This window comes from Bos grunniens, chromosome 1 (assembly GCF_055505025.1).
Source record: "Bos grunniens cultivar Pamir isolate PY7600 chromosome 1, Bosgru_T2T1.0, whole genome shotgun sequence".
Classification (NCBI taxonomy): Eukaryota; Metazoa; Chordata; class Mammalia; order Artiodactyla; family Bovidae; genus Bos; species Bos grunniens.
In genome coordinates this window covers 17,306,947-17,330,751 of record NC_141165.1, presented here as the reverse complement: position 1 = coordinate 17,330,751, position 23,805 = coordinate 17,306,947, and the positions used below count along the sequence as shown (strand labels likewise).

At 45.2% G+C, this 23,805-nt stretch overlaps 1 protein-coding gene across 2 annotated transcripts in view; it reads right to left on the bottom strand.

The window, feature by feature from the left end:
* Nucleotides 1-23,805, bottom strand: part of DSCAM (DS cell adhesion molecule) — an 859,211-nt gene that overhangs the window by 107,041 nt on the left and 728,365 nt on the right. For both annotated transcript variants that reach the window (XM_086341570.1, XM_086341667.1), the window contains 2 exons: nucleotides 9,909-10,149; nucleotides 8,101-8,247 (listed from right to left, as the gene is read on the bottom strand). In XM_086341570.1, coding sequence (XP_086197696.1) covers nucleotides 8,101-8,247; nucleotides 9,909-10,149 — 388 coding nt within the window. The remainder of the gene's footprint in view (nucleotides 1-8,100; nucleotides 8,248-9,908; nucleotides 10,150-23,805) is intronic.

Below are 23,805 nucleotides of genomic sequence, written 5' to 3'. Positions count from 1 at the left end.
GGTCTGGAAAACAGCAGTTCAGTCAAGTGTTATAAACCCAATGCCAACAGGCCCCTCCAGAACTGTCCCCAAGCAGGAGTAACCCAGCAGATTCTCTGCACCCTGGCCCCAGGAAGCCAGGACCACGTAGGCTACGTAGAGATACTTCTAACTGCTCATTAAGAAGCTTCTACAAGTTGAGCCTAATTTTCTGGTTAACATAAGCAGACTCCTTTAAGGTACATGTGTTTTCTTGCACCTAACTTAAACTGCGGTAGCCCAGCACAACTCCTCCTGTTGCCTGGAGTAAACCCCTTGCCCACAGGACAGGCTGATGTGTCAGGAATGCGTCGTCAGCTAAAAATGCTTTGTGTTCTGCAGCGGGATCAGATAGTGACATGCGAAGATGGAACTTTGTGCTGGCCTGCCTGAAGCCCATGACACATGGCAGCTTGAGAAAACTCACAGGGCTTTGCGAAATACCAGCAGGGGTGCTCTGGATTTAGAAATGAGCCATTGGCAGAGGAGCTGGAAGAGGAGAGAGGGGCCAAAGAGCTGCCCACCTTTAGGGCAAGTGGTCATTTGTGGAATGTTTGGTGCAGCCTGACCCCTGTGCCTGGGGGGCTGGTTTAGTAAGAACGGGGGCTGGGAGATGGGCCAGGAAGGAGACCTCCTTGGTGTCTGGTCATCTCTGCACATGCTCACAGTGCACGCAGCACTCGCAACCAGGTGTCCCGCAGTGTCTCTCGCTTTCTCTGGCCTCAGGAAACACAGCTGACACGCCACGCTGCTCCTAAGGTGCCCTGCGCTGGGTTCCCATGCGAACTCACTCACTCAGCATGACTATCCTTTTGTTTCCACTGGCCGTTCCTTTTACAGAAGGGGAAACTGAGGCAGAGAGAGGCTCAGTGTCTTCGCCAGGTCACGGATCTGAACACAAAGGCTGAGAGCGTGGGCTGTGGCACCGATATGGTGTGGCCGCATGCCCACGGTCCACACTCTCAGCTACTGCCTGAGGACACTGGGTGGATTCATGTTGGCCGGAGGAACTGGGTTTCTGCCAGCCTGGTTTTCCCTTCTTGCTCTTTGTTCTTCTCTCTTGTCCTCCTAGCATGTTGCATGGATGTTCAGAGATTAGTGGTCAGGTATTTTGTGGTTATGGTGACTATGAATGTCTGTGTTCACCTTTCGTCATCAAAAGGTGATATCAGGGCTGAACTGGACACAGTAGGAAAGCTGAATTTCAAATAAAGCAGGGGGTAGTCGAGGTGTGTCACCCCCATGCCAGGGACCCCTGTGTTTGATGACGGTTGGGAGGGGAGGGGAGAAACAGTGGGTCTCAGGCATGGCCCCGGACCCAGTAGGAGCCCAAGGCTTGTTTCCACCATGAGCAGCTCATGGGCAAGTTCTGGAGGCAGGATGCTTTGCTGGGGGGAGAGCAGGGCCAGGGTGAAGCCCCCCCAAAGATGCCTGAGGTCCAGTGTCTCCTGGGGGCTACCAGCCAGAGGCAGACTTTCAAGGGCCACAATTGAGAAGTCGCAGCAGATGGCTAGTGAAAATAAGAGAAATGTTTGCTCCTGTGTGGTCCCCGTGCACTTGGAAAGTTGACAATCATTACCCTCAGATGGGTTAGAAATGCTTTCCTGTGAAAGAACAGTCTTTCCTAGGTGGCCATCAGACCTGTTTCCGTTACATTGTTCATTTATAATTTTCATTTTCTTGAACATAGACAATATAGGTCAATGAGAGTAGCATAAAAAACTCAAATGCTAATGAAAAAAATGCAAGTGTATCTCATCAAGATCTTTTCAGATTCAGGAACTTTTACATTGTGACAAAGATTATGCCAAAGAAGGGCAACGCCAAAGAATGTTCAAACTACCGCACAATTGCACTCATTTCACATGCTACCAAAGTAATGTTCAAAATTCTCCAACCCAGGCTTCAATAGTATATGAACCAAGAACTTCCAGATGTTCAAGCTGGGTTGAGAAAAGGCAGAGGAATCAGAGATCAAATTGCCAACATCTGTTGGATGGTAGAAAAAGCAAGAGAATTCCAGAAAAACATCTACTCTGCTTCACTGACTACGCGAAATAAAGCCTTTGACTGTGTGGATCACAACAAACTGTGGAAAATTCTTAAAGAGATGGGAATACCAGACCACCTAACCTGCCTCCTGAGAAACCAGCACGTAGGTCAAGAAGCAACAGTTAGAACCAGATGTGGAAAAACAGACTGGCTCCAAATTGGGAAAGGAGTACATCAAGGCAGAATATTGTCACCCTGCTTATTCAACTTATATGCAGAGTACATCATGCAAAATGGCAGGCTGGATGAAGGACAAGTTGGAATCAAGATTTCCAGGAGAAATATCAGTAACCTCAGATATGCAGATGACACCACCCTTATGGCAGAAAGTGAAGGGGAACTAAAGAATCTCTTGATGAAGGTGAAAGAGGAGAGTGAAAAACCTGGCTTAAAACTCAATATTCAAAAAACGAAAGTCATGGCATCCAGTCCCACCACTTCATGGCAAATGAATGGAGAAACAATGCAAACAGTGACGGACTTCATTTTCCTGGGCTCCAAAATCACTGCAGATGGTGACTGCAGCCACAAAATTAAAAGACCCTTGCTCCTTGGAAGAAAAGCTATGACAAACCTAAAGGCTATGGTTTTTCCAGTGGTCATGTATGGATGCGAGAGTTGGACTGTGAAGAAGGCTGAGCGCCGAAGAATTGATGCTTTTGAACTGTGGTGTTGGGGAAGACTCTTGAGAGTCCCTTGGACTGCAAGGAGATCCAACCAGTCCATCCTAAAGGAGATCAGTCCTGGGTGTTCATTGGAAGGACTGATGTTGAAGCTGAAACTCCAATACTTTGGCCACCTGATGTGAAGAGCTAACTCATTGGAAAAGACCCTGATGTTGGGAAAGATTGAGGACAGGAGGAGAAGGGGATGACAGAGGATAAGATGGTTGGATGGCATCACTGACTCAATGGACATGAGTTTGGGTGGACTCCGGGAGTTGGTGATGGACAGGGAGGCCTGGAGTGCTGCAGTTCGTGGGGTTGCAAAGAACTGGACATGACTGAGCAACTGAACTGAACTGAACTGAAAGTGAGTGAAGTTGCTCAGTCATGTCTGACTTTTGTGACCCCATGGACTGCAGTCTACCAGGCTCCTCCATCCATGGGATTTTCCAAGCAATAGTACTGGAGTGGGTTGCCATTTCCTTCTCCAATGACAAACCTAGGCAGCATATTAAAGGACAGAGACATTACTTTGCTGACAAAGGTCTGTATAGTCAAAGCTATGGTTTTTCCAGTAGTCATTATGGATGTGAGAGTTGGACCATAAGGAAGGCTGAGTGCCAAAGAATTGATGCTTTTGAACTGTGGTGTTGAGAGTCCTTTGGATTGCAAGGAGATCAAACCAGTCAATCCTAAAGGAAATCAACTGAATATTCATTGTAATACTGATGCTGAAACTGAAGCTCCAGTACTTTGGCTACCTGATGAGAAGAGCCGACTCACTGGAAAAGACCCTGCTGCTAGGAAAGATTGAAGGCAGGAGGAGAAGGGGAAGACAGGGCATGAGACGATTGGATGGCATCACCGACTCGATGGACATGAGTTTGAGCAAGCTCTAGGAGGTGGTGAAGGACAGAAAAGCCTGGTGTGCTATAGTCCATGGGTTTGCAAAGAGTTGGATGTGACTGAGTGACTGAACAACAAAAGGTTATACACACACACTCACACAATCAGGGAAAACATAACGCAACTCAGGAAAGGGGCTCCTGGGGGCTGTGCGCCGGGCTAGTTATGAGAACTATACTACATCACATGACCTCTGGCTTTAACTTTTTCGTTTTTATCTTTTTTAAGGGCCCAGGGTCTCTATGTCACAGGGGAAATACGACTTCTAATTATAGCCCAGGGAAGGCATGCCGAAGGGGCTGGCTGTTTCTGGGTGAGATACAGTGATGCAGAAGAGAAGAGTTGAGAGGAGAAGGGCAAAGTGGGGTACCCTGATCTTTTTAATACACCGGCTCATGAATTACCACAGTAATTGGAATTAGTATTTGGATGTTGACTCATACTGGGGTCCACATTATTTGGGTGAATGAATTTATCACGATCCATGAATAGGCCTGCAGTCCAAACCCCTACTTAAAATTACCCCCAAGCGTTTTTAAAATTCCCCAGAGCCCCTGAATCAACCACAGAGACACCTCATTCTCTCTGTTTCAAGGCTATTTTCCTGACCAGCCCATGTGGAAAAAAGGAGAATTATGAAAAAAGGCAAATGCAAACAGCGTGCTTCATTTGTTGTTCGTTTAAACTCCTGGTCTTCTTTATGGCTTAAACATTAATTTCTATCATTTACTTTTCACAGTCCCAGTAGAGTAATTTAAAAATATGTATATGGGACTGTACAGTGGAGATTAACACAACATTGTACATCAACTATACTTCAATAAAATAAATTTTAAAAATATGTGGCAAGAATAGTATTCAGTTGAAGTCATGAGTAAAACAATATAAAATGAATACAGAAAAGAAATTCAGAAACCATACTATTTATAGTACAAAAGTTTTTTTAAACTTTATGTTTTAAAGCAAAATACTTTTTATGTATTTATTTATACTCTCCTTCATTCTTAAAGGATTTTCAGGAAGAAATCAAAATGGGGTGGAAATGACTCCCCCCCCCCACCCCCGCCCATCTCCCTGACTTGCCAGCATCACACCAAAAGCCCAGTTTGGCACCTAAGTGTTGCTTTGATTCAGATTCTGTCTTTTTTGTCTGGAAGAAAGAGAGGAGGGTTGAAAAGCAGTTGGATTCAGATAAAATGGGGTCAGTTTCCCAGTAATCTCAGAGAAGCTGCTGTCTTTAAAATTCTTTGACTTTCAGATAATAAAATACTCAGAAATTTCATGGACATATTGTATATTTAACTGTCCTGCTGCTGCTGCTGCTGCTGCTGCTGCTAAGTTGCTTCAGTCGTGTCCAACTCTGTGCGACCCCATAGACGGCAGCCCGCCAGGCTCCCCCATCCCTGGGATTCTCCAGGCAAGAACACTGGAGTGGGTTTCCATTTCCTTCTCCAATGCATGAAAGTGAAAAGTGAAAGGGAAGTCGCTCAGTCGTGTCTGACTCTTCACGACCCCATGGACTGCAGCCCACCAGGCTCCTCCGTCCATGGGATTTTCCAGGCAAGAGCACTGGAGTGGGGTGCCATCGCCCTCTCTGTTAACTGTCCTAGCAAGTGAATTAACCATTTTTGTTTTATCTGGTCATATTAGCAAGAGGAAAATGCTTTTTTATGCATATTTTTGAAAATATTTGGGGAAAATACTAACCACCGGGGTAGTACCAATGTCTTTTTCAGCCTGCCTGAGCGTGTAGGTGTGTGTGTGGTGTGTTCTCAAGCTTAGCAGGTATAACCTTTATACAAACACTATGTGTTCTGTGTCTGTGCGTACCTCGGAGCCACAGTCTGAGGAGTTCGTGCAGAAGAACCCATGAATTCCATGACATTTCCTGATAATTACCAAATGTTAGTTCTCAGGGGTATCGGATAAAATGTGGCTGCTTATAGCAGGCTTACATTTCTGAGAGTTTTTTTCTTTTGGAGATTAAGTGTAGAACTCGTACATTAGGCACTAAATCACATCACCTTGGTCTTCACAGAGGGAGTAGAAGAATCTTTAGAAACTATACGCATTTCCAAGCATTCTTTATTCAAACCTTTAATTTTTAAATATTCAAGTTCTTAAAGCTTTAAAATGTATTGACTAGACCATATTAACCACATCATCCATCATAGAGCTAAGATGGTAATAAGCACAATTAGCAAATATGAGGGAAATGTGAAAATAGGATGAATAGCCAGCACTGGATTATGGAAATATTTCCAAAAAGAACAAAAAAGGAACAATCTTAGTATAATTTAACTTCAGGTATGTCCGTTAGGGTGTTTAATTTAATCTGACTCCATATGAGGATTAGAATCAGAACAAGAAATGATATATTACTGTACTATGTCAGTAAAATAGATAATTTGCAGTTTTTTGTTTTTTTTGTTTTTTTGCTCTGTACTTTACATCTGGGGCCTCCCTGGTAGAGCAGATGGTAAAGAATTCGTCTGCCAATGCAGGAGACACGGGCTTGATCCCTGGGTCAGGAAGATACCCTCAGAAGGAAATGGCAACCCACTCCAGGATTCTTGTCTGGAGAATCCCACGGACAGAAGAGCTACAGTCCATGGTGTCATAGTGAGTTGGACACAGCTGAGCAAGTAAACAAGAACATACTTGACATCCATGGGAATTGTTAAAGCTCTTTTTGGGGATGAGGTGAAGTGAATCATCTGTTTAACTCCGTCCCTCGGTGGGGCTGGCTGTGCATTACTGGGCTTGTGGTTCTCTATTCAGAGCATCCTCCCCGTCCCACTAGACTAGAGCATCCATCTGAGAGGAGCTGCATCCTCAGTGGCCGGCAGGAGCTTCGCACCGAGAAGATGCTCAGAAGGTGAATCAATGTCTCCCCCTGCTGGCGCTGTGCAAAGTGCTACCCTGGACACCAGGAGGAATTGGGGCTGATCCTCAGCTCTGAGATCCAAGTCTGGTTACAGACACAAACAGCTCAGTCAGCCTCGGACCCAGCTGTGTACTTAGCACTTCATTAAGCTGCCTTTGCCGAGGTGTCTTCCATCCTTTATTCTTGCACCATGGCAACCCGCTCCGGTATTCCTGCCTGGGAAATGCTATGGACAGAGGAGCCTGCGGGCTACAGTCCATGGAATCACAGAGTCGGACACAACTGAGCTACTGAGCACAAGAGCAGATGTCTGCAGCCTCGGAGGCCCAGTGTGTTCTGTTTACCTGGGCTGTCAGAGCAGACCCAGGTGGGCCTGAGCAGAGGTGGGAGGTGCTCCAGGGACCTTGACTAGGACTATCAGAAGGGCTGAAGAAGCCCCAGACAAGGGTGGGGAGGCACCCTGGGAGCTGGGGGCGATGGAAGGAGGCTGGAAACAGCGCCTGGGGAAGGATGTGGGCATGGGAGGCCCCAGCCTTGGTCCACAAGCGGAGAGCAGGGCCTTTCCTGTTAGGGGTTGTAGTTCAAGGTGAGCCTGTACTGCTCCTGGAGTGGGGCTCAGCATGCCTCAGGGGCACCTACCCTCTGCAAGCAGAGAAACAGAGCCATGTTCTGCCTGAGATGCTTGGAGCCCCAGTCTTGCTATCCTCTGAGCTGACCCTCTCTTGTGCTACATCCTGCCCCTAAAGAGGAGGATTTTGTCCTACAACTTGAAAGCAAAGAAAGAATAAAAAGAAAAAGAAAGAAAGAAACAAGAAGAATGAAGAAAGAGAGGATAGAGGAGGGGAAAAAAGAGAAAGGAGCCAAAAATGGAGGGTTTGGGATAAAATGTCTCCTCGCAGAGATAATAATACCCTCTGGTTCCAGTATTCTTCCTGAACCACTTCCAGTTCAACTACAGGAGCTCAAGGACTTTCCCTGCTGAGTCCTGTCAGGAACAGGAAGGGGTCAGTCTTTTAGGACACACGTCACGTAGAACTTTCTAGATACAGATCAAGGTTTTGGTGCTGCCTGCAGAGGCTTGACATAGATACTCATAATTAGGAAAACACATCTATTCCTAGATATCCCAAGTGCCAGCCACCCCCTCCTATCCTTCAAATTTGGAAAGTACATGCTGTTTTAAAAGGGCTTCCTGGGTGGCTCAGCAGTAAAGAATCTGCCTGCAATGCCCCAGACACAGGCTCAATACCTGGGTCGAGGAGATCATCTGCAGAAGGGAATGGCAACCCACTCCAGTATTCTTGCCTGGAAAATCCCATGGACAGAGGATCCTGGCGGGCTATAGTCCATGAGGTAGTAAAAAAGAGCCAGACATGATTTAGGGACTAAAACACCAGCACCAATGTTTTAAGCAGCTGTCCACACCTGTTAAAGTGTCAGATATGAGACAAGAACAGAACAGTGTGAGGAAGGAGGCAAGTACTCAGTGTAAAGAAGCGCCCAGCTTGTACTGAATCCCAGGGCAGGAGGGGGCATGTACAAATTCCATCACTGGTCATTTAATCCTCTTACCTCCGTCCATGAGGTTGGCCCAGTAAATGACTCTGAACCCCTGGAGAATTCCGTTCAAGGCTTCCTTGGAAAGCGTGGACCAGGATATTGATATGCTTTCTGGTGATGTTGCTATGGCTTGAACATTTTCGGGGGGGTAACTGGGCACTGAAATGAGATAATTAGACTCTATAAACACTGTCTGTGGCTTAATTAGCGAACCAATACTGAATAAGCAACATGAGTTTAATATTTCAAAAGTGCAAGCAAAAGAAAAAAAATTGCACTCCATCCCCCAAATTAAGGGGGAAAATGAGAACCACTTTCCTGTACAAATAGGATAACTCAGTAAAATACAATGACTTCATAAGACTTTCAGTGTCTCTCTTTGCAGAACAACTGCTTCACTTTTAAGCAGCTTGCCTCCGGCTTAGAGAGTTGAGAACACTTCTGACCCTATTGCATGAATTAAAGACCACTGCTGGTCTGGCTTATTTCCCCATCATTCTTGCAAACTGCTGTGAGGATGAGGTGGTTAGATGGCATCACCGACTCAATGGACATGAATTTGAGCAACCTCCAGGAGACAGCTGAGGACAGAGGAGCCTGAAGTGCTGCAGTCCCTGGGATGGCAAAGAGTCAGACAAGACTTAGCAACTGAACAACAAAAATACAGTAAGTCCCCTGGTGTTGAGTAATGTCTGGAGTGTGAATTGAAAGCTCAAAAGCAGACATGTTGCACTTACTGCTCCAACCCCAGCAGTGCCCCCTTTCAATCCTAGACCACTCATCAGAGGAAAGAGAAAACGGACTAGGATAGAGGCTAGAAAGATATTTCACATCAAGTTTATGCAAACCTTAAACATCGTGACTGCGAAAGGGGGAAAAATAGTGACTGAATCACAAACATCAATGAAAAATAAACATCAAAGTGAAAACCCAGAGGCCTATCTAGCCACAACTGCAAGGACTATGAAGTTGGAAAGAAAATCCTGGATTTCCATTTACTAGCTCTCCCTATAAAAATGGTCAGGATTTTTCTTCTCAGTTGTTCTTTAGGTCAGAAATTATAGATGCAAGTTACCTCGTGTGTTCTCAAAGCACAAGAGGTAACTGCCATGCAAGCCTTTTGCAGGAAAATCTGCCCCCTCCTGCTACAGCTAACTCCGTATTTGGCCTCTGCACCTAAACGATGATGCTTCTAGACACCCTGATTTTCTTTTTTTAATTTACTTATTTTAATTGAAGGCTAATTACTTTACAATATTGTACTGTTTTTGCCATACATTGACATGAATCACCCATGTAGACACCTGATTTTCATGCACTGCTGGAGAATGTGAGCTTTTAGGCTGTCAACGTGGGCGTGTATAGTAATTCCTTTTGGCCACTAGGGGGCGCGCGGTCACCGTGAGATTTGCTCCAGGAAGCCTGCTCATGTCTGTTCTCTGGTCTTAGAATGCTTGAAAACAAAAAGCGATGATTAAAAAGAAGAAAGAAAAAAAAGCGGGGCGGGGGGGAAGCCCTCCTTAACGTTAACTTATGAGAAATTTTTAGAAAATCGAATTTCTACATTGTGCCCAGACTGCTGCAGTCATAGGGAGAGGCTTGGATTCGCTTGGCAGAAGTCCACCTCTTGGGCTTGAAATGCAGGAGAAAGATGCTGAAAAGGGAGTGGATTCGGCTTTTCCATCAAGATGTATCCAGGGCGCCGAATCCAGGCAGCCTGCGAGTTAATTAGGACATGCTTCCCGCTGGAAGAAAGCCCCGGTCCCAGCCGGCCAGGCTGACATCACCCCTGCACAGCCTGCAGGGGGCCAGGCACCTACCGTCCTCGAGGGTGGTGGTGATGATTTCCTGAGAAGAAGGCCCCGTCCCGGCCCGGTTGCAGGCCTGCACCACCAGGCCATACTGGGTGAACTTGTTGAGGTTGTCCAGGGTGTAAATCTCACTGTCCCCCGTGGTGTCGATACTGATGATGTTGAACTGGAAGTTGCCCCCGGTGCTGTACTCCCGGTAACCGATCTGGTAGCCACGGATAATCCCGTTTTGCAAATGTTTCTTGGGAGCCTAAGCAGCAAAGAGAAGAACAAATACCATATATTAACGCATATATGTGGAATCTTAAAAAAAAATGGCACAGATGAATCTATTTGCAGGGCAGGAATAGAGATGCCGCCATAGAGAATGGCCATACAGACACAGGACGGAATGAGAGGGCAGGATGAACTGAGAGAGTAGCACGGACATATACAGACAGATAGAATAGAGAGCTAGTGGAAAGCTGCTGTATATCACAGGGAGCTCAGCTCCGTGCCCTGTGATGACCTGGAGGGTTGGGAAGGCGGGGAGGGAGGTTCAAGAGGGAGACGATATATGTACACAGGTAGCTGACTCACATTGTTGTACAGTAGAAACTAATATGACATTGTAAAGCAACTTTATTCTGATTTTCAAAACAACATACAGAAAAAAAAAGAATACTTGAGGTGGGACAGGAGGTAAACCAGCGCCTGCCTATATCGTAGGGAGACAAAAATGAAATTGAGTAAGTATGAAAAACATACAGATGTGGCAGTAGTAATAGCAGCTATAGCAGCAAACTCTTTCCTAGAGGATGCTTGTGGCCAGGCGCTCTGCCTTCACCTGCGTGGATATACCCGGCCTGGGGCACAGCATCTCAGGACCCTCACGGACACAGGAGGTCACACAAACAGCAGAGACAGGAGAGGAGTCCACCGCAGCGCCTGTGCACCCAGGCCCTCTGTCAAGCTGCTGGGCCACTGGCTTCTCTAAGTGGTGGTGGAGTTTCAAAAGACAAATTGAGTTTGCGGTACCTCAGCCTACATCAACCATCGTCTCATGAGACTAATGTTCATGTGTTCACAGAGCAAAACCGACTGAGCTCCACTCTGCCACATGGTCCCAGGCACTGGGGAACAGAAGTGATTTTTTAAAAAAGGTCCCTGCCTGCATGGAGCTTAGACTGTAATGGAATATTCCAGAATAAAGGTGTTTCCAGGTTGAAAGCTGAATGTGAACGGGAGTCCACCCCTGGCAAGAAGGCAAACTGCTTTCATGAAGGTCTGAGTCACTCTGGAATCATTTTATGGTGATTTAAGCTGGGCAAGGGAAGGCTGGAGCTAGCTTCTCTCTGAAAAGGATAAAGGGGTCAGTCTAGTAAAAGACAGAAGAGTTTTCCCTGCTATGTTGAATTTATTTATTTTCTTTTAAGAATCCAGACTATTTTCAAGTATGTTTTAAGAACAACATCAAACTGATGCTCTATAGCGACAAAGGTATTATAAGTTTTCAGACAATCAAAAGATATATGGGTATATGTGTGAGTATGTGTGTGTATTCGTATTATGTCTGTGTGTGCATATGTATGAGCATATATGTGTATGCATGTGAATGTGTCTGTGCGCGTGTGTGTATTTCGGTACAAGCTGTGGATCTCTCAGGGCTCTGAAAAGCTTTCTCAGCCCTGAAAATGTTTACAGCCCCGTTGGAGAGAGGAAACTAACACTCAGGAAGCCATAGAGAAATCTGAAGTGCCCAAGTGCGTGGAAGTGGACAGGAGGCTGGCAGACGTCCAGAAAGTGGTGAAGTGAGAGTGGTCTGAAGCAGTCAGGAGATGCTGACCGCAGCTGGGCCTGGAAGGATGGCCAGGGCTCTGGAAAGGGAGGGAGGGCGTGGGGTGAGAAAGAGACTGAGCAGCAAGAATGGATGGTGGGGAGAGATGAGGAATGCACAGGGGTGAGGAATGGCAGGTAGAGAACAGACAAGGTGGGTCTGCCCTGGGTGGGACAGGCCTGGGGGATCGCCCTGGACAACCGACAGGAAGAAGTTCGTGAGCGGATAGCAGCACAAATTCAGCAAACGTCTGTGGACTGCTCATTATGCCAGCTTCCTCGTGGAATGAAGTCTCTGTTGTCTTTAGCAATTTGTCTGAGTTACACAAGAGCAGTAAAATCCCATCTTTTTTCCAAGCAAGTTTCCTCATTTATTGTTTTCTTGGATCCCACTGCTTTTCTCAACAGCCCGTTGGGTTTCATGCGTTTACATAATCTAAATAGATACCAAAGAAACAGCCCTAGAAACCACTGCTTCTGCAGTCAAGTTGGAACTTACAGACCTTGATGTAAAAGCTCACACCTCTTTTTATCAGAAGCAGATGTCTGTGCTTTCCTGTTTTGCATCGATGAACCACAACTTTTCATCTTGCTTTTGCTTTGCTAAAAATCAGATCTAAAGATTTCCGGTTTTGAGACTTCCATTACCTGGAATTTGTTTTACCTCAATTGCTTAACCAATTAACAATTTAACCAATTAACATTTAACCAATTAATAAAATTAATTTCCCTCCAAAAGCCATGGACAAATCAAATATAAAACAAAGACATTCCTCCTATTTCACATAGTTTTTTCATGTTAAATACATCACTCACCCAAATGTAAAGGTTTTTTTTTTTTAATTTGTAAAGTATTCTAATTTTTCAATGGGTTCCCTGTGACAATTTTTAAGTCTCCCTAAGATGCCGAGTCTGGATCCCAGGACAAGAGCTGTGGAGTCTGATCAGGTAGGAGGTAAATACCCACAAGAGAGTGTTTACACAGAGCACCCAGTTTCGCAGAATCTTCTACAAGCAGAGGGCCCTGCTGGCTGACATTTCCCTTCTTGGATTTAGGGGGATTAACCAAACCTGTGATCTGGCTGCACAGGTAGGTGAAGATATCTTCATTTTTTCTCTCTCCATGGGTGAAAACACACTCTAACTAGCTTAAGTATATGATAGGCAACACAGAGGTTTTTGTCCTGTTGAGTTTAAATATTTTGTACAGAATAAATATAACATTCTTTACATTCTTCATAGAAATACATTTTAGTCCTGCTAATTCTGCAGCAGTAGGAAGGTTATTTTTGCTTATTAGGTTCTTCTGCAAAATATTTTGTAAAAAATATTTTTTATAACACTAAAAGTATATCGCCAACCTTCCTATGTAATTGCTATTCAAATTTTGATAACATTCCTATCTCTCTAAGTAAAGTTGAAATTTGTTTTTTTGTTTCCCACATGGTCGTCTTCATCCTCCGCAGAGTTTGGTGTCTGATTTTTTCATTTAATAGGCTATTATGATCATATTTCATGTTTATGGTCTTTAAAAATCATATGCCATGTTTTATTGAACCATTTTTCCATCACGGGGGATATTGTTTTTTGTAACTTATTTCCTACCACAAATTAACCTTTGTGATACATTGCATCTGTTTAAGTTTGTTTATTGGACTGCAGTCCCAGAGGTGGATGGGTGTCTTACTTCAAGGAATTGTGTTTCAACTGACTGTTAATGAGATAGCATTATTTGTTGTTATTTTTTAACTTAAGGGACTGTGTTTATCACAAAGAACAAGGGAGAGAAGTCTCCTGCAGGCTTCTGGATATTGTGATTTTGAAGAGATATATGTTGAACAGATACAGGTGAGTTATTTGAGGGTATACATTTGAAGGAATATATTTGAAGTGAGCTTACGTCTTTTCTTTCAGGGCTTTAATACAATCTCTAGTTATCATGCGGAAGGAACTGTCGCACCCGAGAAAGAAGTGATGGATTTTTCTTACAAATGAATCACATACTTCTGATTCTACAGCTCGCAGGCCTCCGGAGGCTCTGAAAACCATCTAGAAAGGTTGCGTGGGGGGATGGGGAGTGAGTACTAACAGGTATGGGTTTTGTTGTGGGGGATGAAATTTTAATAAATATAGATTCTGGTAACGGCTGTGCACCTCTGTAAGCATACTAAAAACCATGGAATTGTAACCTTAAAACAGTGACTGTGGTGGTGTGCTAACTTAATCCCAATAAAGCAATTTTAATAAAAGCTAGTGTGCTAAAATTGTCTCTAGGTTATTTCTCTTTCTAATTCAATCACAACAATAGCTTCCTCTCACCATGACCACAGTAACCACCACCAATCAAGAATCACCTCCTGGACCACTGAATCTTCATCATCACCATCACTACTATCAGCGTGAACACGGCTACTTCTAACCACCTCTGCTACTCCATGCTCCCTGAAAGCCATCACCACTCAGCACTGCCTCCACCTCATCACCAGCATCCCCACCTCCATCACCATCATGACCACCACCTTCCTCATGGCCACCACGTCCATCACAAGCATCAAGACCATCACTACCAGCATTGCTCCCACGGGTCCCAACGTCACCACCACCTCCACCACCATCACCCAGTGCTGCCTTCATCTCTCCCACGCTCACAGCCACTCTTACCACTGCCTCCACCATAAAGCACTGCTGCACCTCCAGTGCTTCCATTACCACTACCACTGGCATCCACATCACCACCAGCATCATTATGACCACCGTCGCCTCTGTCGCTAACTCAGAGCCAACATCACTGCCACTAGTTACCACCAGCCTCCCACCACCTCCTCCATCCATCATCTCTCTCACCTATTGAGAATGTGATTTTCCCAACCAGTGTAATAAGTGAGATTATCTATCTATCACTGTTCATTGTCACAACAACCCCAAGAAGTATCATTCTCCTTCTTACAGAGGAAGACACTAAAGGTCAAAGAGATTAAAAAACATATTCCTCAAGGTAAATGCAGAGTCGGAATTCTAACCCAGGTTTTCCCAAGAGTTGTCTTTAATGTCCACCACTCAGCCCCAATAAATTCTCTCCTTTTTGCAAAGCTTGATAATTAGGTTTATAAAGTTACATGAAACAAAAAATTTAATCAAAGAAAAATTTAATGAATCACACAAAGAGAAACTATTATGTTTTCATGCGAAAAATAAGCAAAAATTATAACTATCGCAGACAAAGTTTAAGTTCTACTATTAATTTGTAGGCTAACTAGTCAGATTTACACTTAGGGATGTGTTAACCTTAAAGAAATCCTTGAAGGTTTATATTCATATTGAGAAACACGAGATGTCTTTTAAAAGTCCATAAATGCAGGAATTTTATACACTGTAATTGTATGTTTTAGGGGTTCTGATCAAAGTTCCAAAGTATTTTGAAAGTGACTTTCTGAGTTGTATGGCAACAAGCCATGGTGGGGTGAAGGCATGGGGTGAGGACCCAAAGAACTTCAATCCATTTGTCTGGTGGTAGGTTTCATATCTGGAGAAGGAAATGGCAACCCACTCCAGTACTCTTGTCTGGAAAATCCCATGGATGGAGGAGCCTGGTAGGCTATAGTCCATGGGGTCTCTAGGAGTCAGACACGACTGAGCAACTTCACTTTCATGCATTGGAGAAAGAAATGGCAACCCACTTCAGTTTTCTTGCCTGGAGAATCCCAGGGATGGGGGAGCCTGGTGGACTACTGTCTATGTGGTCGCACAGAATTGGACACGACTGAAGCGACTTAGCAACAGCAGCAGCAGGTTTCATATCATCCTAAGACAAGTTGGGTCATAATGTAATACCCCTTACTTTAAAAACTATTTGGATGATACTGAAACAGGACTTCCTGGAGCATGTGTCTACTTGGAATAAAGCGAGATGGTTGGCTGGCATGTGAAGAGAAGGCATTCAAATGGGAAGACACTTTTTAGGATACCCTTCTAGGGCTGTTAAATAGCCTCAAAGAAAAATTGAGTAAATGGGTCAAAAATAATTGTTTGTGTTCATGAAACTAAGCAAACAGAGTTACTGGTGGAATAGGAAGACAGTAGGGCTTCCCTTGGAGAAGGCGATGGCACCCCACTCCAGTACTCTTGCCTGGAAAATCCCATGGATGGAGGAGCCTAGTAGGTTGCAGTCCATGGGGTCACTAAGAGTTGGACACGACTAAGCGACTTCACTTTCACTTTTCACTTTCATGCATTGGAGAAGGAAATGGCAACCCACTCCAGTGTTCTTGCCTGAGAATCCCAGGGATGGGGGAGCCTGGTGGGCTGCCATCTATGGGGTCCCACAGAGTCGGACATGACTGAAGCGACGCAGCAGCCACAGCAGGGCTTCCCTGGTAGCTCAGATGGTAAAGAATCTGCCTGCAATGTGGGAGATCTGGCTTCCATCCCTAGGTTGGGAACATCCCCTGGAGGAAGGCATCTGGCAACCCAGTCCAGTATTCTTTCCTGGAGAATCCCATGGACAGAGGAGCCTGGCGGGCTACAGTCCATAGGGTCACAAAAGAGTCAGATACTACTGAGTGACTAAGCACAGCACAGGAAGAAACATAGAAGAAAGAATCAGGTAGGGGTCCTGAAACACGTTTGAATCTGGGTTGCAAGATATTGGAGAAGACAGATTTCTAAGAAGCCACTTTGATCATGCCCTCCTTCTCCCTCAACAGCAGTGCCTGCAGTTAAGTTCTGAGCCCCAAGGCAGTGTTTCCAGACTAACATCCCCTGGATGTCCATTCCTCTTGGATCCTCAAGTGCTTAGGTAAGCATGGGGATCCCAGCTCTCTTACACTTTCCCATCTCATGAAAGTCCCCATCAGAGAACGCATTTCTTCCTTTTTCTACTGTCAAAACTTGACTCATCCCATGGCCAGCTCAACTTCTCACTCCTTGGGGAGCCTCCTGTGACTGCCTCCACCCAAGGAGTCCTCTCCATTCTCTGTCCTCCACTGGCACTCTCCCACCTACCATCAACAGTGCATAAGGTGGCTCAGGTGGTAAAGAATCCTCTTGCAATGTGGGACACTCAGGTTTGATTCCTGGGTTGGGAAGATCCCTTGGAGAAGAAAATGGCAACCAACTCTACTATTCTTTCCTGGAGAATCCCATGGACAGAGGAGCCTGGTGGGCTACATTCCATGGGGTCACAAAGAGCTGGACACAACTAAGCAACTGACACTTTTCACTTCATCCACCATCAAGTTGTAACCACAATGGTGTGATCACTCACCTAGAGCCAGACATCTTGGAGTGAAAAGTCAAGTGGGCCTTAGGAAAAATCACTATGAACAAACCTAGATGGAATTCCAGCTAAGCTATTTCAAATCCTAAAAGATGATGCTTTTAAAGTACGGCACTCAATATGCTAGCAAATTTAGAAAACTCAGTGGTGGCCACAGGACTGGAAAAGGTCAGTTTTCATTCCAATTCCAAAGAAGGGCAATGCCAAAAAATGTTCAAACTACAACACAATTGCATTCATTTCATATGCTATCAAAGTTATTCTCAAAATTTGCCAAGCTAGGCTTCAACAGTATGTGAACTGAGAACTTCCAAATATTCAAGTTGGATTTAGAAAAGGCAGAGGAACCAGAGATCAAATTGCCAACATCCATTGGATGGTAGAAAAAGCAAGAGAATCCAGAAAAACATCTCCTTCTGCTTCACTGACTACGCTAAAGTCTTTGACTGTGTATATCACAAAAAGCTGTGGAAAATTCTTATGAGATGGGAATATAAGACATCTTACCTGCCTCCTGTGAAACCTGCATGCAGGTCAAGAAGCAACAGTTAGGACCAGGCATGGAACAACAGACTGGTTGCAAATTGGGAAAAGAGTATGTCAAGGGTGTATATTGCCACCCTCCTTATTTAACTTGTATGCAGAGTTCAGCTCAGTTCAGTCACTCATTCGTGTCCAACTTTTTGTGACTCCATGGACTGCAGCATACCATGCCTCCCTGCCCATCACCAACTCCTGGAGTTTGCTCAGACTCATGTCCATCAAGATGGTGATGCCATCTAACCATCTCATCCTTGTCCCCTTCTCTTCCTGGATGAAGCATAAGCTGGAATTAAGATTGCTTGGAGAAAAATCAATAATCAATCTCAGATATGCAGATGACACTACCCTTATGGCAGAAAGTGAAGAGAAACTAAAGAGCCCCTTGATGGATGTGAAAGAGGAGAGTGAAAAGCTGGCTTAAAACTCAACATTCAAAAAACTAAGATCATGGCATCTGGTCCCATCACTTCATGGCAAACAGATGTGGAAACAATGGAAATAGTAACAGACTTTACTTTCTTGGGCTCCACAATCACTGTAGATGGTGACTGCAGCCATGAAATCAAAAGACACTTGCTCCTTAAGAAAAGCTATGAAAAACCTAGATAGCATATTAAAAAGCAGAGACATTCCTTTGCTGACAAAGGTTTCTATGGTCAAAGCTATGGTGTGCTGCAGTCCATGGGGTCGCCAAGAGTCAGACACGACTGACTGACTGAACAACAACCTTCAGCTCAGCAGGAACTGACCACCTCCATCTCCTCTTATGGTCACCTGGAGCATATCAAGTATCTGGATTCCAAGAACTTGGCTGCAAGCACCAAGAGCACAAACATTCCTAAAAAAATATTTGAAATCTGATCCACTGCCCTGGCCACATCAGAAGTTCAACACAGTGGCCATTCTCAAAAAGTGTTATTGTAGATAAAGAGGAGACTGGTTCTGAGCATTTGTTGTTGTTCAGCTGCTCAGTCCTGTGACTCTGCAACCCCATGGACTGCAGCATGCCAGGCTTCCCTGTCCTTCACCATCTCCCAGAGTTTGCTCAAATTCATGTCCATCAAGTCGTTGATGCCATCCAACCATCTCATGCTCTGTCACCCCTTCTCCTCCTACCCTCAATCTTTCCCAGCATCAGGGTCTTTCCCAATGAGTCAGCTCTTCACCATCAAGTGGCCAAAGTATTGAAACTTCAGCTTCAGCATCAGTCCTTCCAATGAAGATTCAGAGTTGATTTCCTTTAGGATTGACTGATTTGATCACCTGAGCATTTATGAGGTCTAAAAAAGTGATGGGTAAGAATGACCTTAGGTGAAGGTTTATATCTTACTGAATATAAGTGAGTGGTGGGAACGAGGAGGGTATAAAGGCAGAGGAGGTGCTTAGACACCAGACCCATGACACAAAGGCCTGGGTCAGCCAGTTCAGAGGGAATTCTTAGGCAGTGTGTCCCAGTCTGGACACAAGGGTGCAAGTCGAGACCTGGCTTCCATGCTGATATGTGACATGGTGGCCAATCCATCAAGACGGGACAGCCAGGCAAGATTTGAAGGAATGTGAAAGTGTTAGTTGCTCAGTCATGTCCCACTCTTTGTGAATCCATGGACTGTAGCCCACCAGGCTCCTCTGTCCATGGAATCCTCCAGGCAAGAATACTGGAGTGGGGTGTCTTTTCCTTCTCCAGGGGATCTTCCCGACCCAGGGATTGAACCTGGGTCTCCCGCATCACAGGCAGATCATTTACCATCTGAGCAGGATTTGGAGGGGTCCATGTCATTTCCTAGGCCATATCAGGGAAGAAAATAGCTTCTGAAGAGCTAATTTATCTGGAAAATGTTGTCAATTTTTGTTTCCTGCTTAAAATAAGGATTCCAGAAGTGGTATTCACTTGTCAGCCAGCCGGTGGGTTACACAAGTTTATAAGGATCCTTGAAGGCAGGCCAGTGGATTTATAGCAAACCTCTCCTGGCAACCAGCCCTCTCAGTGGAAGACTTTAGAAAATAAGTGATTGGAACAAACAAACAAACAAACAACCTAAAGTGAAGGAGGGCTCCCTTCACCCCATAATCAAGAATTCAGGAATCTGAATGTCTCTGCAAGCAGGAAGATGCTGCTGTTTACAGATGGCTTTGACGTGTGAGTGTCCTGGCTTTATGTTGGCTCAAATCCCTTTGAATGCACTGCAATTCCAAAAGAAGGTTGTAGCTGTCCACTGCTGTTTCTCTTGTGAGAACTCATTATTTTTCTGTGTTGAATTTTCCCCTTCCTTTCCTTCACCTTTGCATCAGGAACCATCCAGACCTCTTTTCATTTGTCTCATTTATCTGCCTTCTGTGGCACGCTCTCTCCCCTTCCAGCCTTGACAGTTTTTTTTTCCTCCTGTGGTCTCCCTAAACAGCCTTCTTTCATCTTTCCAGGAGCCCTTTCTCCAGCCTCCAAATCCCTCCCAACCCCCACTTCCTTTAAGAAACTGTCTCTTTTGATCTCCATGACAACAGGAGCCCTGTGTCAATTTATTCCTGTGGTTTGCAAGTGCCTGTATTTTACGTGTCCACCGGAATCAGCCTGCAAGCTGCCTGTGGCAGAGTTGCCGCTCCTTACAGAGATGGGAAAATCAGGGATGAGCAAACGCTCACAGCACCACCAGCATGGATGTGACGGATTAGAAGTGGCATCTCAGGTTCAGAAAACCACTGACCAGATCCTGTTTCCAGCACGCTCCCCTCCACCTGCTCACTGCTGGTGGGTGAGTGGACCATCCTGGATGTCAAGATTCAGCTTCTGGCCTGGGGAGCCCGAGGCCTCCACTGCAGAATCCCACACTTGGAATACTACATCAAGCCAGCATGTCCAGTGACTCAGTTGAAACATGATTGAAAACATTTCCTTCAGCTTCCTGCAGATTCACTTACAATGTTACCTGTCCTCATTTCCCTTTTATTACAGAGGTGGAGACAGTCTTTCATCTCCATGTGCTACCTCCAGTCCCTCTCATCGCTCCTCAATATAAACAGCATAAATTCCATAACTTGATCAGTGAATGGATGCATTAAATGTAACCACCAGGAGCTGGCGTCTCTTCTGTACAAGGCACCGTGGGTAGGAAAGATGCACAGTGAATTGTGATTAAAAGGGAGAGTGACGCTGGCAGCACTGAAGGCTGGCACAGGGGGCTGTTGACACAGAAGGGAAAAGTGAGAGGTGCCTTTTCCCAATGCGAGCAGGGGGATTCCCAAGAAGGGGGCAGTGCACCTGGCTGTGCCTGGTGAGGATACAAGAAATGACCCAGGGACGGAGGGTGGGGAACTTCAGGGAGGGGTCCGCAGGAATTTTGGGGGGGTTGGGGAATGGTAGGAATGTGGGGAAGCTAGGGAAAAGCTGGGACCCCACCCAGACCTGCTGATGTCAGAAACACTTACTGCAAGGAGGTGGCTACTGGTCTGTGTGTTAACAAGCCCTCCCCAGGGTTCTGAGCATGCTCAAACCTGAGAACCACTGTTGTCATCACTAGAAAATCATGAAATGGTTTAGGACTGGCCTTGCTTGGAATGGACTATTCAGTTAAGAACCAACAGCTGTGCATTCCCCAGTTTTTTAGATCCCCAAGAACCCTTTTTTGGTCTCTGCAGAACAGAAGGGAATGAATGCAATTAGGACTGTAAGCCTTTTGTGGTCTTAGGAGTCAGAAGGCAGCAAAGGGACTGCTTCACAGGGCAGGCAGGATGGAGGGGGAATAGATGCTTCATTGGTCAGAGCCCTGCTGGGGCTCTGCTGGCCCCATCGACTGCGAGAGTATTCATTGTCTTCTACAAGGGATGTGTGAGGCCAGGCAGCTCCCCCTTCAATGTTACTGCTCATTGAGGAACAGGTAAAGAACAAGCGGCCACATAGTGTGAAATAAAAATTGGAGGTGCGATCTGACAATGAGACACCCTTTGGACAGCAAGGAGATCAAATCAGTCAATCCTAAAGGAAATCAACCCTGAACATTCATTGGAAGGACTGATGCTGAAGCTAAGTGCCAATACTTTGGCCACCTGATGTGAAAAACTGACTCATTGGAAAAGACCCTGAATCCGGGAAAGATAGAAGGCAGGAGGAGAGGGGGATGACAGAGAATGAGATGGTTGGATGGTATCACTGACTCCATGGGCATGAGTTTGAGCAAATTCCAGGAGATGGTGATGGACAGGGAAGCCTGGGGTGCGTCAGTCCATGGGGATGCAAAGAGTCAGACACAACTTAGCAAACAACAACTGAACAACAAAAACAACAGACAAAGGAGCTCCAGAAGTAACCATGAATGACCAAGTGTTTGAACTGTGTACCATCTGGAGAGGCCAAGAACTTGGCCTTGGAGCTGATGGTCACCGTAGGCTGGTCAGACTTGGCAGCCAAGGAGGAGATGGCAATCAAGGGTGTGGTTGGAACACAAATGCAGAATTTTAGAAACAGGTTTGGAGAATGTTGTGGGATGAACTTGAGGTTAACTACTGCACACCAGGACCTATTTATTCTATTTCTAAACTTAAGGGTGGTTCCATCTCATTCATTCATTCACATATGCATTCAGTCATCCTACCAACAAACAACTGTTGAGTAACTACTCTTGCTAGACCCCTCCTTTTTTTGAATTCTGCTGTCCTTTGCAAATCTCACTCTCTGGGAGCAACATAGAGTATTTCTCACTAGCAGGAGGAGAAGGGGATGACAGAGGATGAGATGGCTGGATGGCATCACTGACTCGATGGACATGAGTCTGGGTGAACTCTGGGAGCTGGTGATGGACAGGAAGGCCTGGCGTGCTGCGATTCATGGGGTTGCAAAGAGTCGGACACGACTGAGTGACTGAACTGAACTGAACTAAGTTTATCTAGTGGTTTCTGCTGATGGTCTAATAGAGGAATTCATAGAACATATGCAGACCAGGATCAGTTTGTATCTACCAGCTCTGAGGTCTCCAGGAATAACCTCCACCTAACATCAGGGTCTCTAGATGCCCTGTATCCTTCCTAAGGGTCTATGTCGAACTCAGGCAGCTGCTGAGGAGGCGGCAGTGGCCTCTGAAGCTCAGCAAAGCTAGAGAAGACTTCTGAGACATGAACTATGCCAGAAGGGTGATGGCTAAGTGTTCCAGAGCCTGGCAGTGGAGTCAGTCAGAGAGAACTGGCAGGGACAGGGGAGATGCCCTGAGTTCAGACCAGGGAGAGAATAAGGAGGACAATGTGGAAGTTTCTGTGAGGAAATGAAGGGCATAGCCAAGGCCCAGCCAGGAAAGAATTCATTTAGTGACTGACAGACAGTGTATTTAAAAGCAGAGACATCACATTGCCAATGAAGGTTCATACAGTCAAAGCTATGGTTTCTCCAGTAGTAATGTATGGCTGTGAGAGTTGGACCATAAAGAAAGCTGACTACAGAATTGATACTTTCAAACTGTGGTGCTGGAGAAGACTCTTGAGAGTCCCTTGGACTGCAAGGAGATCGAACCAGTCAATCTTAAAGGAAATCAACCCTAAATATTCACTGGAAGGACTGATGCTGAAGCTGAAGCTCCAAAACTTTGGCCACTTGATGGTGAAGAGCTGACTCATTGGAAAAGACCCTGATGCTAGGAAATATTGAGGGCAGGAGAAGGGGACAACAGAGGATGAGATGGTTGGATGGCATCATTGACTCAATGGACATGAGTTCGAGCAAACTCTGGGAGATGGTGAAAGACAGGGAAGCCTGGCATGCTATAGTCCATGGGGTTGCAAAGAGTTGGACATGACTGAGTGACTGAAAAACAACCAAAAAAAAATATTATTAGAAAGGACTGTGCTGTCCAGAGCATCAGAGGGGCCAGCGTCCAGGGTAGAGCAAAAATAAGGGTTGTTATTCAAAGGACCAGCATGCATATCCTAAAATGCTCTTCTGGCCTTCATCCTTCATGGCTGTCAAGGCAGCACAGAGTGATGATTACAGATAAGGCTTCAATGTGCTGTTGTTTATCTGTCTATGACATAATGAAAAGGAGACACAGATTGGACCTAATGGAAGGGTTCAAGCTTCAGCAATGACAAATCAAGTTACTTGTTCAAGATCATTTCTACTAAATGTGGAGATGGGAATAATATCTAATTGTTTTGAAGTCTAATCCAGTAGTTTTTATGCTGCATCAGAATATTCTTATTATCTGTAATTTACCTGCCATAGATACATTTAACCTAATGCTAATCTTATTTTATATATAATGTAATAAAATCCTGTCCAGTTATATTTTTACATAT